The sequence below is a fragment of the Corvus cornix genome, chromosome 1A (assembly GCF_000738735.6).
Source record: "Corvus cornix cornix isolate S_Up_H32 chromosome 1A, ASM73873v5, whole genome shotgun sequence".
Lineage (NCBI taxonomy): Eukaryota > Metazoa > Chordata > Aves > Passeriformes > Corvidae > Corvus > Corvus cornix.
In genome coordinates, this window is record NC_047057.1 from 31800275 (window position 1) to 31814124 (window position 13850).

At 37.5% G+C, this 13850-nt stretch overlaps 1 protein-coding gene across 7 annotated transcripts in view; it reads right to left on the bottom strand.

The window, feature by feature from the left end:
- TAFA2 (TAFA chemokine like family member 2) overlaps positions 1-13850 on the bottom strand; it is a 186207-nt gene that overhangs the window by 19332 nt on the left and 153025 nt on the right. For all 7 annotated transcript variants that reach the window (XR_005604501.1, XR_005604503.1, XR_005604500.1 and 4 more), the window contains 2 exons: positions 6424-6576; positions 5340-5464 (listed from right to left, as the gene is read on the bottom strand). Coding sequence is in view for 1 of the 7 variants with exons in the window: in XM_039571155.1 (XP_039427089.1) it covers positions 5340-5464; positions 6424-6576 (278 nt within the window). In the remaining 6 variants the exon portion in view is untranslated. The remainder of the gene's footprint in view (positions 1-5339; positions 5465-6423; positions 6577-13850) is intronic.

Sequence of the window (13850 nt, forward strand, 5' to 3'; positions counted from 1 at the left end):
CCTATCATTGTTTAAGAGACATTTAAACAACCTCCTTACTTACATGTTTTAATTTGGTCAGCCCTGAATTGGTCAGGTCGCCAGATTAAACGATCATTGTACGTTCCTTTCAACTGAAATAGTCTATTTTATTCTATACTTTTTCTCATGAAAAATACTGTCAGAGACTGAAATATTATATTTTATGACTTAAACATTTTCTTAAAGGACTCTTAAAACAGTATTCCAAAAGCTGCAGAGAAGACTACCGCACCCTGAATGGGGCCCTGACTGAGGCCTTACACTGCTCGATGATGAAGATAAGATAAAGTAACAACTCAGGGCTGGGGACATTCACGGAGCACAGACTTAACACCTCCAAGGTGGAGACCACAGCCCCAGGGCTATCAGCTGCCAGAGGGAGGAGAGGCTTTGGGTATCTTGAAAAAGCCTCTGGTCAGAGGTGCAGTGACTGCCCATCCTCCACTGTGCAGAGGAGCCCAGCTGAGGGGTCCTCACTGGGGAAGGGGGGGAAGCTTATCCACAGCAGAAGGGGTGACATGGCCCATCAAAGGGGCCCCCCTCAAAGGGGTCCCCAGACCCTGCACCAGAGATGATGCAACACACCCTCAGTGTTGCAGGGGACAGTGTCAAGCTCGCCCCTGCAAGAAAGACACGTGGGAGTTCCCACCTGGCCCGAAGTGTATATTAATCCATGGGATTCTGTACTCTTTGGCGTGTGGTGTGGCAGCGTGGCATGGCGTGTGGCAGCATGTAGCGGCGTGGCCACGGCAGCAGGGGACCCTGACCACCAGCAGATCAGATGGAGGAGAGCAACGAGATGTCATCGGGACCCTTGGATGGGTGATCTGCTTCCACCTAACCCCTGTCACCTCTCCCTGTTCCCCCACCCCCCACGCACACTTCTTTTTTCTATTTCTTTCTTTTCTCTTCCCTTGTCTTTGCCTCTCTACTCTTAAATAAAATACATCAATATTTTGGCATCAACACCTAACCTCATTTGGTTTTAATCTCGTTTCTGGGGATATTTTGAACCTTCTAAATTCTTTCCGGTTTATGCACAGAGACTTAGCTTGCTTTGCTTTTCTGGGTTTAAACAGGATCGTAACAAATACCAATGCACATTTCTCTACATCTTCATAAAATATCAGCCCAGGAATACTGTCCCACTGCCTGGAGCAAGTACACACTTCTTCAGTCATGTTCCACCTCCAGAATCTCAAGATGAGACCTGGGATACAGCACTTTACCTTGTTCTTTTTCTCTAATTTCTGCAGGAAAGGCAAACAGGTTTATGAGGCACCTAGGAACCATTACATGTTGCAGGCTAGTCCCAGGGTGGATGCCTGGAGAACTGGGACCCCAGGAGGCACTGCAACATGCACTTTCATACAGATTATGTGCACCTTCTGGTGCTCTTATGTAAAGTCTGCCTGTTTGGTAGAGATAGCGGGCAATGTACTGTTCTTAAAATTACAAATAAAGCCTGGCTTCTAGATCTGCCCAGGGAAATGCCCTATACAGAGAGAGAGATATGATGTAGAATATACCCCATAACGAAGAGAAATATTTAGTTCTTTCTCTTCAGCTGTTATCTGACTGCAAAATGTTAGTTTTCCATCTTTGTAAAGGGTTCATCTGTTTGATACAAACTCAGAGAATTTTTTAAATGTCATTGTCAGTTTTATATATAATAAAGATATATTTTTCAACTGATGGAAAAATTAGGGTTTTTTTAATACAGACATTTTCCTATATTGCAAGAAAAGAAAGGAAACAAAAAAGAAAGGAAACAAGGAGAACTTCTGAAACTAAAATAATTATATTAGAAAGAGGCTGTAAGAAGAAAGAGTATTTCAAATGTAAAAAAAAAGTTTAGATTTTCACTTTTTTTAACCACTTTTGTCCCCATTTAAAGAGGGCAATGTGACAAAATTTTTGGGTTTTGTGTATCAAAAATTGACACTAACCATGCGGGAAAAAAATGCAATTGTTTCCTTTCACAACAGTTTCTCATCCTGGAAGAGAATGCCCAAGTGTGCCTGGTAAAATCTCAGCTATGTTCATAATCATCTCATAATTCTCCTAATGTATTCATGAACATCCTCTATTGTTGTGGTATTACACCCAGGAACACAAGCCCATATTTCTTTATATGAAGTCAAAAAAATTACTGATTTACCTAAGTTGTCATTGGCTTTTTTCCCTTTCATCTCTTGCAGGCTACATAGACCCAAAATAGTCAATTCTAAATCAACACAAGTTAACTCAGTACTCATCTGATTCATACACACTTTTTCTCTCTATTCAGTTCTTTTCTATGGTTAATTCCTAACATCAGCCTTTTCTCACCAATATGCAAACAAATTAGGAAAACAATACCTGGTTTTGTATTCTGAAGGTAAATAATTTCCAAATTAGTTTTCTTAACATTTGAATTCTGAGTACTTCTAATTCATTATTCATGTATGACCTTATTAGATCTCTATAACTGAACAAAATGTAAAACCTCACGTAGACCCCATTTTTAAAAAACCAATTCGTTGTCTCCCATTTTTCATCTGCCCTTTTTACTTAGTGACTAATACCATAAGTATTAGGAAATTTTTATCATAATTTTTTACAATAGTGAGATTAAAAATGCAAACAGAGGTGGACAACCAAAATATCTCCTTCCTCTACTGTTTTTGTTTCTAACATAAAGGTTAACTATTAAGAGATGTGGAAACGTAGGTGCTACCTTTGAACTTGTTATCCTGTAGAAGAGCAGACAGTACTTCAGCAGGTAATTGGGTTAGGATTTTGGCACATGAAGGAGGCAAACTTACAGAAAATGTTTTGAGGTGAAGATAGACTTTTTTTTTGCCTTTCAGGAAAGCCTTGACAAGGCTTTTCTGTAATCCACTTAAATTGCCCAAGCTGTTCAGTTGCCTTTTTTTCTTTATGCTCCTACATTATACATGATAATTGCATATGGCTTATTTCATTTGACAGTCAGAAACTTATTATTCATGACTTCTTAATACTGGCTCTCTGTACAGTTTTTTTGGTTTTTTTCTCAAAAAAAGGGGGGTGGGTGTTTTGAAACAACAGAGCAATTTAGAATTTTTCCTTTTATTTATATAGAGTTTGGGGAGCAGAAAGAGGAGCTACAAAATACAATAGTAACTACATATTAAGGAAAAGTGCTTGTCCTTTGATAATAATCTACTCTCCTAACACAAAGAACCACTCATATTTCCAGTAGCAATATATATTTTACTGACCATCAGAATGATGTTTCTTAAAATCACAGCTCCCTGTACCTGAAAGACAGAGACTTTGATTCACCTGTCACTGACCTGGTTTCAATTACTTAGGTCAACTTTTAGTCAGAAATTTGAATTCAAGTTTGCTATTGTCTCAAAACAGCCTTGCAGCCCTGTGGGAAATGAAGGAAGAAGGAGGAAATCATACAACATCTGGACAAACAAGAAAGCAGAACAAATAGTGGGGATTTAAGGTGACTAGTACTTCCTTTTAGTAGTGCTAGGTCTGTAAGCAGGTTATGGTAGCCATGATACTGAATCAGTTTTTATCACAGCAAATATAAAAAATGACTGGCTTTTCCAAGCATCATTACTGAAGAGGTATGAAATGAGTCCTGAGGACTGCCCCCACCATGGAGAACAAGAAAATTCCAGCTGCTGCAAAGAGACAAACCTAAAAGTCTCACAATAAAGGCATAAGCTCCTGAAGATAAGAGCCTTGGGCTTCTTTAGATCACTAACACCAGAAAAAATTCCATAACCTCAACCAATGCAGAGAAACCTATACTCTGACAAACTTTTAAGAAGCAATCTCATCAAAGCAATCATAATTGATTTTTTCCCCTTTTTGACCTCTTTTTTTTCCTACAGAAATATAATCCAGGTTCACATTTTGTTAAACACTCTCAATACATATAAAATGTCAAGTATTCTGTAACACTAATAGTGTCATGTAGTAGTAATCAGGAAAAATTTCAAAACACACACAATTCTTTTTCTATTTCTATTTCTATTTCTATTATTAAGTATCTGTCTAGTTCCTTTTGATTATATTATACATGCACATACATTTTACATGCATATAATCAGATTTGCATTGGCATGCACAAAGTTAAGTGTGGGCAGCATTCCATCAAGTTTATCTTCAGAAGAAACACATCTGAAAGCAGATTCAGGAAGGGAACTGTAAAACAAACATTTAAGAAGCATCCTTCCTTCAAAGAATGTCAAAATGTTTTAGAGACTTATAAATACAGAAACTGAGACACATAGAGCTCTCTATGGAACAGAAGGAATATAATTCAGTCAGTGCATGCTACATTTCACCACAACCAATGTGTACCAGAAATGTAGTGCCTATGCAAGGAAGAATTCAATAAAATTATGTAGCTACTCAAACACCTGCATAGAGTAAACACCACTCTAGCACATTATGGACTGACACTACAAACTATTAAATACTTAAAAGAAAAATCAGTCATGAGTATGTGTGGTGGGGTGCAGAGGGGAAGGTGTTTATACACATGCATATGTGTCTTCAGAGTACATTTTGATCTTTTGTATGTTGATGAAGAACTGTGTTGACCCTGCTGAGATACAATGCTGTAGTTTTAGGAAATTTGTGTGTTCAGTGCTCATCTGAAGAATTTTTTTTTCTTCTGTTTCTCTTAGCCACTAAAATGCAAAGATGGCAGGACGTTTACTTTGTTGTCAGGCATTGTATATGATGACTGTCAAATATATTTCTGTTAATATAATTTTGAACCAATAATATGAAAAGTGTCAAATGGAGGAAAGTAACTCCCTGAAACTCTGTCAAAACTTTTTAGTAAATCCCAGTCACACAAGATAGAAAGAACCAGATCATACTGTAATGACACATCAAATGCTTACCATACTCAGCACTTTCTATGCAGAAATATGATAATTCCATGTAACTGATAAAAATGCATTTGTTTGCTATCCTGTGAACTGAGAGCTTAGCAAAGTGTACAGACTTTGTGCAACTGATTTCAGAGAGAAATACATATTAGATTATAATACATTTGATCATTACTGTTAGTTGAAGGGATCAACTCTACTATCCCCAGTGCTTACCTGAGAAGGTCTGGCACACAGCTTACTATGTTCAAGCAATTGAAAAGTATGCTGAGAAAAGTGTGCAGGACCAGGAAGTCCAATCCCAGTACAACTGTCTTCCCATGCTTCTTTAGTCTTCTCAACTTAGGTCTTCTTTGTGCACCTAATTTCCTGTGCACCTTTTTTTTTTTTTAACTTGTTGGTAACATGTCAGGTTGGTATCATACCTACCCTAGTTGTTTTCACTTTATTCCCAGAGGAACAGCTCCATCCCTTACGATCTGGAAGAACTTTACATTCCTCCCCTTCAAGACACGGTTGCATGTGGCACCACCATTTCTGCTCCACTATTGAAGCTGTAAGAGAAGAAAACAAATATATTTGCATTTTGTTGAAATGGACACTTTAATATATCATTATGTTGCAACATTTCTTTTATTTTCCAGGAATATATTAGAAATACGTTGAGTGACATCTAGTCTGTAATTTTCAGCCACCTCAGAACCTTCATAAGAAATTCGGTTTCCAATTTGCAAAAGGTGCTATGTGTTTCAAAGTCAATCTCTTCACAGCAGTTCTTTTCAACCTCATTTTTATCTTGCTCAGCCAGATTTCAAAGTTTTAAGTAGAATCTCTTCTTTTGCTTGGTCTACAATATAGCCCAGCATAGCTTGATTAAATTTATTCCCCAATGACAACATATTTACAGCTTCTCTGACAGCCAACAACATATCAACATTAAAGAGATCATGTAAAGGGTGATTCCTGCTACTCTTTCAGAGAAAGAGATGTGAAAAATCAGCTATTATTTTCCCAAATAAAACATATGAGACTACCAGAATTGTTAAGACACTAATATTGCACTGTGAATAGGAATAATAGTGTAGGTCTAAAAAGATTTAAAAACAGAACTGTGTTCTGTTTGTCTGCTTGTTTCTTTCCAGTGTGGTAAATATATAAATTAGGTGTAAGACTGTAGCACATAAAAATTATGTTTATGTAGGTTTTGCATAAACACTTTTAATTAAGTGAATTTCATACAACTCCGAGAATCCTCTTTTAGTTAGATCAAATTTAGCGTCTCAAGGGGCCTCTTTCACTGGCATCTAATAATTTTGTTTGGCACTTCCACAGAGCAAGAGCAAATAATTAATTTTTCCATCTTCCTCCCATTCACCTTGGACACCCCCTTCAAAATGCAGCTTTCCTACTCTTACTTTAAATAGTTAACTGTAATGGAGTGGGTCTCGTTAATGACCTTAAGCCAGCAAAAACTCCTAGGAACACAAAGAGGAAGCAATAGAAGGAGTCGCACCATCAACACAAGAAGGAGCTGCCCGGGTGGTACCTGCTACCTGCCCAGGGAAGCAGGAACACTTCACCGTCTGTGATCTTTCTTCTATCTTATTCTTATTGCAGCATCTGTGAAGCGCCACCACTTCACAGGTCCCAGTTTTAACATGGTGAGCTGTGAAAATAAGAAGATGAACAATTTGATAACTTCGTGAAGTAACATCATACTGTTTGGTTTGGATTCTTTTTAATTAGAAATGCATTAAACTTGGCTCTGTAAGGTAATCTGCCACACATGAAAACAGAACTACAATGGTATTAACACTAGAATGAAGAGTTGATTTCATTTCCAAATGTAGTATAACTATCACAGGCAGAAAACACTGGCTAAAGAAGAACAGTTGGATAAGGCTGCATATGGGCCTGTTCCAGTGAAGCAGGAAGCAGAAACTTAAAAGTAACCTAGAAACTACATTAATTTCTGGACTCCCATAAACAGCTGTGTATCTTTACCATTTTTTTTTTCTTTTTCCCTATGGGAGAAACTTTGAAATGAAAGTGTATCAATGGTAAAATACCCCTATATGCATATGTTTTCAGAATCTGTCTTCAGACTTTATGCCCAGAACAGACTTTGACATGGTATTCCAAAACCTTCCTACAGGCAGACAGAGAATAACTGGCAGAATACAAGGAAAGCCCTCAAATGAAACCCAGAAATAAAATCTACTAAGAAATCACACTTGAAATTTTTCTGCCTGGCACTGCAAAGTTTGAGATCATGGGGAACAAAATCTTTCAAACAAGGGAGGCAGCAGGACAATCTTAATTATTCCATATCTGTACCTATCACTCCCATTCATGCTGCTCTAACTGATCACCAGAATAATACTGCTGGAGTTCAATGAAAGGACCAATTTCGTAAGAGGAGAGCTACCAAAATACTCTTTCTGGTTCAGCAGTCAGTTACCAAACGATTTGGAGTTCGGAAAAAGTAGTTTTAACTGAACTTTCAGCAGTTACTTATACAAGACCAGATATTCTTGGGGGTAGTTCATTACCATCAGAAGAAAGAGATTAAAAAATCTGAACTTTAGCTGGTATTGACCTACAACCTTGTATGGGCAGGAATACTAATTATGTGAAGCAATATGTGTCCTTTATTTCTGCTGCTATTTAAATTTTTGTGTGCTTTATGCAAAGCCTGTGTACTGAATGCTTCAGCTACCTTTAATATCCCTAATGTCAAACAATAAACAGCTTCCACAAGGAGAAAGCCCTAAGAACAGGAGCCCAACACGGATCTGTGAGCTCACTCAGTTGTTATTGCACAGTGTCAGCTCCTAAAAGGCCTGAGGTAGGAAAAAACTTGATGTAGGCTATGGAACCCATGAATGTTCCTAGAGGCAAAAGCCACAGACATCTATTAGACTCCAGGTCTTCATCAACAAAACATAAGCTGCTAAATGTTTCTTTGGGGAATTATGCATTTTTCAGTATAACAAATTCCAGTGAACAGTCTGTGGTCTTTGCCATCACTCAATGTATTGTACTATGTCAGGTTTGATTATACTCCACCACATCATGCTGTGCTACAGCTGAAACAACTGTGCTACAGCAAACAATTAACCCATGATCCATCATATTTTGATATGCTTAAATGTTACATTTAAATAAAAAATCTAGGAAGAAAGAAAATCTCTTTATGTACAAACACCGATTTTCTTCACTTTCTAACTGTAATTTTTAATTCAAGAGAGGATGAGGAAAGCAATTCATACTATCTGCCTGAACTTTGCAATCTCTGGTATTTCTTACCTTTGATGACAATGAGCAAATATTTTTACAGCTACCAGCACAGGCTGCCCCAAAAATTACTTTTAATTATTTTTCAATTAATTCCACTGGTATACATGCCAATAAAGCAATTTAAATAACATTAATAAACATTCATTTTTTTTGTCAATAAAACACTTGTAAAGTTTTTTATCTGTGAACAGGAAAAGAAATTATTCTAGGATATATTGGGAATGTATAATATATAGTAGAACAAACACATCCTGCTTTTGCATGTTCACATTAACTTTTATTTTGATAGGCAATTACACATCTTATACCCACTCATCCTAACACAAATTCACTAAATTGTATTTTATTAAAGGTACGTTACAAACCCGAGACACTGAATCTACAAAAGAAAGTAAATTTAGTGGTAGGATGAGAGCTTCAAACCACTTATTTTTTCACTATATTAGTTTTAATTTGTATTCTGCATATCGCCGATCCTGAAATTTTGTGTCCTCACTCGCTTATCATATAACTTTACACTGCTTTACTGGGTCTACAGAAATGCTGTAATACAACTGCTGAGGAAAATAAAGTACAAAGTACACCAGTAGCCATCAGGAATGGAAGACAGTTAAAAGAGCTATTGTAAAATTCTGGGAGGGAAATTTTCACACTGAAACAAAAATTTTGAAAGCTTCCTTTGTACTAATTAGGAGGACAAAATCAGGCATTGTAAGACTATTATGGAAAAAGAGTGTAATGAAATGAAATGGTCATAGTCATGTACAATACATAAAAGCATTTCAAAGGGTGAAAAGACATGAATAATGGAAGAGAACAAAAAATAACCACATACTATTTATTGATAGTATTCAGGGAATCTTTAATAAAGCTGCCTTGAAATTTTCTGGGTATAAAACCAAAACATCCTAGAAAAATATACAAAGATATTTCAAACATTGAGTAATCTAGGCTAAGCAACCCCTAGTTTCTATTTGCCATCTAGAATATGCTATGAAAATTCCTTGAGAGGAAAAGCAGGGATTTCAGGTCCTTATGCTGTCAAATAATTAAGTTCCAGTGCTGTAAGTACAGTATCTGTCACATTCGTGTGAAATTAAAGCTTCTATGCAGTAGATAAAGGATTTCCCACAACCTAAAACAAATTAACCTCATTAAGCCACTGAATCATTCCACAAAAGGAGGATAGTACTTTGGCAGATTCACATTTTGGTTTTGTTTCTTTTCCTCCTAGCACAGACTTCAAAGTATGCTGCTTGCTTTGCAGAAATTGTTTGAGGAACCGAATGTCATTTCTGTAATCCTACAGAAATTAGTTATTCAAAACCACTGCAAACAGTATTTCATTCCCTGCTAATGCAAGTAGTCCTTCCTGCAATCAGTGTGGAGAGGGACTGAAGAGACTCAGAGATCTCTATGTGTACAGACTGCAAAGTTTTCCTGATGATTGTACATAACATAATATATATATAAAAATTATGTTCCAGAACATATAGCACTGTGGAGCTTGGAAAACAGGCATAACCATATCTCACCTGTTAATGGTATGTCCTGTAATTAATCTGGCACTTTTACAGCTTTTTTTTCATGTAGCAAAATCATCAATATCTATTTCATAAATCAGAACCAGAAACTTAAGTGATCAGTATCACGTTCTTGGAAAAAATAAAACTAGGCAATTATTAGTGTTCATTTTACAGAAAACTTTTCTTACTCCTTCATGGTAGGTTTAGATTTCTTTCCTTCAGGTGAATAACATTTCAGTCACATTTGCACAGTTCATCTGGAACTAAGTTATGACCCTTACTCTTCTACTTTTGTGGGAAAATTGCTCCAGGGAAGAAGGGAAGTTACTACTCAAGATTATTATTTTTTGCAACTCAGCTCACAAATATGAATGTAAGGTATTTGGTGTAGGTATGCAAACCTTGTATTAAATCAAGAAAATCTTCTGAATGCTATTGTTCATCTTGATCACTTTTTCCTAGCCTCAACACTTAAACACTGTTGTTCAATTCTGTCACCCATCTGCTCAGTCATTTGAATCTTTTCTTTCCTGAAAGTTGCAGAGGTCATGGATCAACACATACACTGGCCATTAACAAAAAGGAAGAACTAAACAAAATAAAGTCACAGCCCGTTTCTGTCTTCAGGTTGCCCGTCATTTCAGTAGATACATATAAATAGCAGGGAAAAAAAATACCAAAAATGCTCTATTTTATGCTCTCTGCAAAGACACTGGCACAGCTGGGTGATACCGTTAAATCCATCTAATGACTAACAGCTACTGCAAGCAAAAGAAGATCCCTTGTCTCTTGTCCAGCACTCTTCCATCCCTTGCTTGCATGAATACTGTCATTTGATAGTGAAGATGGTAAGCGAGGAATTTGAACCGGCAGAAAAATTTCCCTTTTTTTTGTTTTTAGGGTTAGTTCTCAACCGGTTTAGCTCCTACAACTGGGTGCAGAGAACCAGTAAGAAGCAATTTCAGCCATCTGGAAGAGGAAGGAGCTGGCAGCCACAGATACATGATTAACTCCTTTTGCAGAAACCAGTTCCTGTATCACCTTACAAGAACTGCAGCTCTGTACTCTTACATGAAATAAATGTATCTTATTTTATTCTATATCAGGTAATTTTTCTAAGGTCACAGAGACTATTTAAAATCTGCAAAGCTTTGTTTGTTTGTGTCTCTTTTACAGTTGAAAAAAAGAAGCATCAGCAATAAATAGAAGAATGGAAATTACACTTAGCCATGAGTCTCAATCCATATTGCATCCAATATTTTATACACTTTAGCCTTTTTGTCACCTAGGGTATGATCAGGAAGATGTCCGATATGAAATAGTACAGTAACCCCGTCTTTCAAAGTAGAGTACATATGCATTTTTTATTTATGTAAATTATATCCACATTAAGGATTATAATGGAACGACTCTTTTAAATAATCATCTGTAAGGAAAAATAGACAGTATTTCAGGACATTGTCAACTTACTTCATCCATTTCCCTAAGTGACTAGTCACTACTCTATACCACAATACTCAAACAAATGTGTGATCGGGTGTTATTGACAAAATAAGTCAAATTAGTGGTTATAATCTACCATTTTTCCAGAATGGGCTCTAAATCACTGCCCTACCCTTAAATAACCGGGAAAAAGAGGGTTTTCTTGTTCACATGGTTTATTTGCTTTGTTCATACTGACTGACAAGGAAAACAAATGTAGGTTATTTTTCTGCTACACTTCAGCAATTTTAGTATGTCATATCAGTCTCAGTGTGTCACTGTAGATAGGAAGAATACAAACGAACTTGCAAAATCTCCCTCACATACACAAAACACACACTCTCACACAATATTGTTGCAATTTTTCAATAGTTTAATAAGTGTTAGTAGCTGCCACTGCTAAGCAATCAAAATCTTACACAACCCCAGCCAAGTCAGGATTTCCATCTAAACTTTCTCTTTAAATGTCAGACAAAAATATATGAAAACAAATACACTATCCAATTCCTACATTCAATTAATTTTAACATTTTTCAATATTTTCTGTAATATCCATGTAACAGCTGTTAGGGAAAAATCTGAACCTAGTTTATTTCAACTCTACCAGCAATGGTTCTGATATTACTGCAGTTTTGTGATCTAAGGACACAAGCAATGTAAAGTTTTTTGTTAAGGATAAAATCTTTGATTTGACCAGTAATCAGTGCAGCTGGGAGAAAAGCAGCCAAGTGTAGAGGTGCAAATGGTTGCAGCCACCCTGACCCCTGAAGATCCACCAGACACCAAGCTGCAGTGGTCAGGCACCGAAGCTTAATGCCGCACTCTGCAGTTAGGGTGAGAGCCCATAATCCCCTGTTCCTCAGTTTATATATTTTTATGTGATAGGTTCATGTTTTCCCCTCCCTGTTTTATGTATAAGTTTGTTAATATTCCTTTCCCCTAAGTTAATACGTATTAATTCTAGAAAGCTATGTTGTACTTGACACCCCATTGGTTCCCTCCCTACATCCCTCCTTGGTGTCATTTCCATTGGTTCCCTTGTGCTCAACCCCACCTCCTGTCAAGCATCCCATTGGCTGTATCCCTTATCCCCACCTTTCCTATCCCCACTATAAAATCCCTGGACACCATCAGATCTTTGGCTCTCGGTGTCCTGCCCCCCATTGTTTCATCTCAACGAACCTTCTGCGTGGAACTTACATGGAGAGTCCCCTCTCTCAACTTCTCTGCTTCTGCCTGTGTGCCTTCCCATCAGCTCAGGGACAGCCCCCTCGGGTGAGGAGCGCACCCCCGTCTGCCTGCGCTTTTGTGTGTGGCTGTGCCTGCCGTAGTGCAGTCAGGTTGCAGCTAGACCTCTGGGCTCTCTTTGAGCTAGCATGCAAAAACCTGACAGCCAAGATTTTGGGAACACAAGATTCAGTTTGCTTTTGTGTACACAAAACAAAGCCCACCTCTGTTTCAGCTCCATGGGCCAGAGGGAGAACTGGCAGCACAGACATCAGGAAAAGATGCCTAAATCCCAAAGCAGCAGTGGTAGATACACATCAACAGTAACCTTAGTGAACATTACCTTTAAAGATGAAATTCAAAACATTTTTGTTTCGATGCTTTTAGTTTGATAGGTGATTTTGGATCAGAATGCCAATGACAGACTAATTTTTTTTTTTCAATAAAGGTGACGTCTGGATTTGCAACTGAGATTCTGATAATTGAGTACGCAACACGTCTTACAGTAATTGAGCAAATGATGGTATATAGTCTAGACACGTGACTGAAAAGTATGATGAATTAAGATTATTAAATAAAGAGAATTGTATCCACAAGATTATTTTATTTTGTACCATTTTTTAAATTGGTTTGAAAAATTTATGAGATTTTTTAAATTGCAAAAATTATCAAAAACAGAGCTTTTTTTATTTTTGAAAAACTTACTTGGTGTTTTTGTTTGTTGGTTTTTTCTCTTGTTTGGCCAGTGAACTGAAAAATCAATTACAGACACGGCAGTAATTCCTCAGTGGTAAGTCCTCAGTGGTGACAATGAGGCATGACACAGTTGTGGTGCAGCTCAGGAAAGGTACTCATGTTGCTTTATTTTCAGGTGAAATATGGGGTTGTACTATAGAATCAACAGGAAAAAAATGCAAATTTTGTGCTATCCTATTCTACACTATCACAGAATCATAGAATGGGTAAGGTTGGAAGGGACCACAGAGGAGCTCCATCCTTTTGACAACCTCCCTTCAGACATGAGGTACATTGGATATATACAAGGTGTCATGAGCCACGGTTGTTTCCTTGTAGCCAAGAAGGCCAGTGATATCCTGGGGTGCATTGCCAGGTTGATGGAGGTGATCCTGCCCCTCTACTCTGCCCCAGTGAGGCACATCTGGAGTGCTGTGTGCAGTTCTGGGCTCCTCAGTACAAGAGAGACATGGAGTGGGTCATACAAAGATGATTAAGGGACAGGAGCATGTGTCTTAAAAGGAAAAGCTGAAGGAATTGGGCCTGTTCCTTGAGAAGAGGCAATGGAGAGGCAACCCTCATCAATGTATGTATTACATATTCCCATACAATTATTTCTGAAAACCCTAAAAACACACCTGATTGACAGGTCCTATTTACTACAATCACG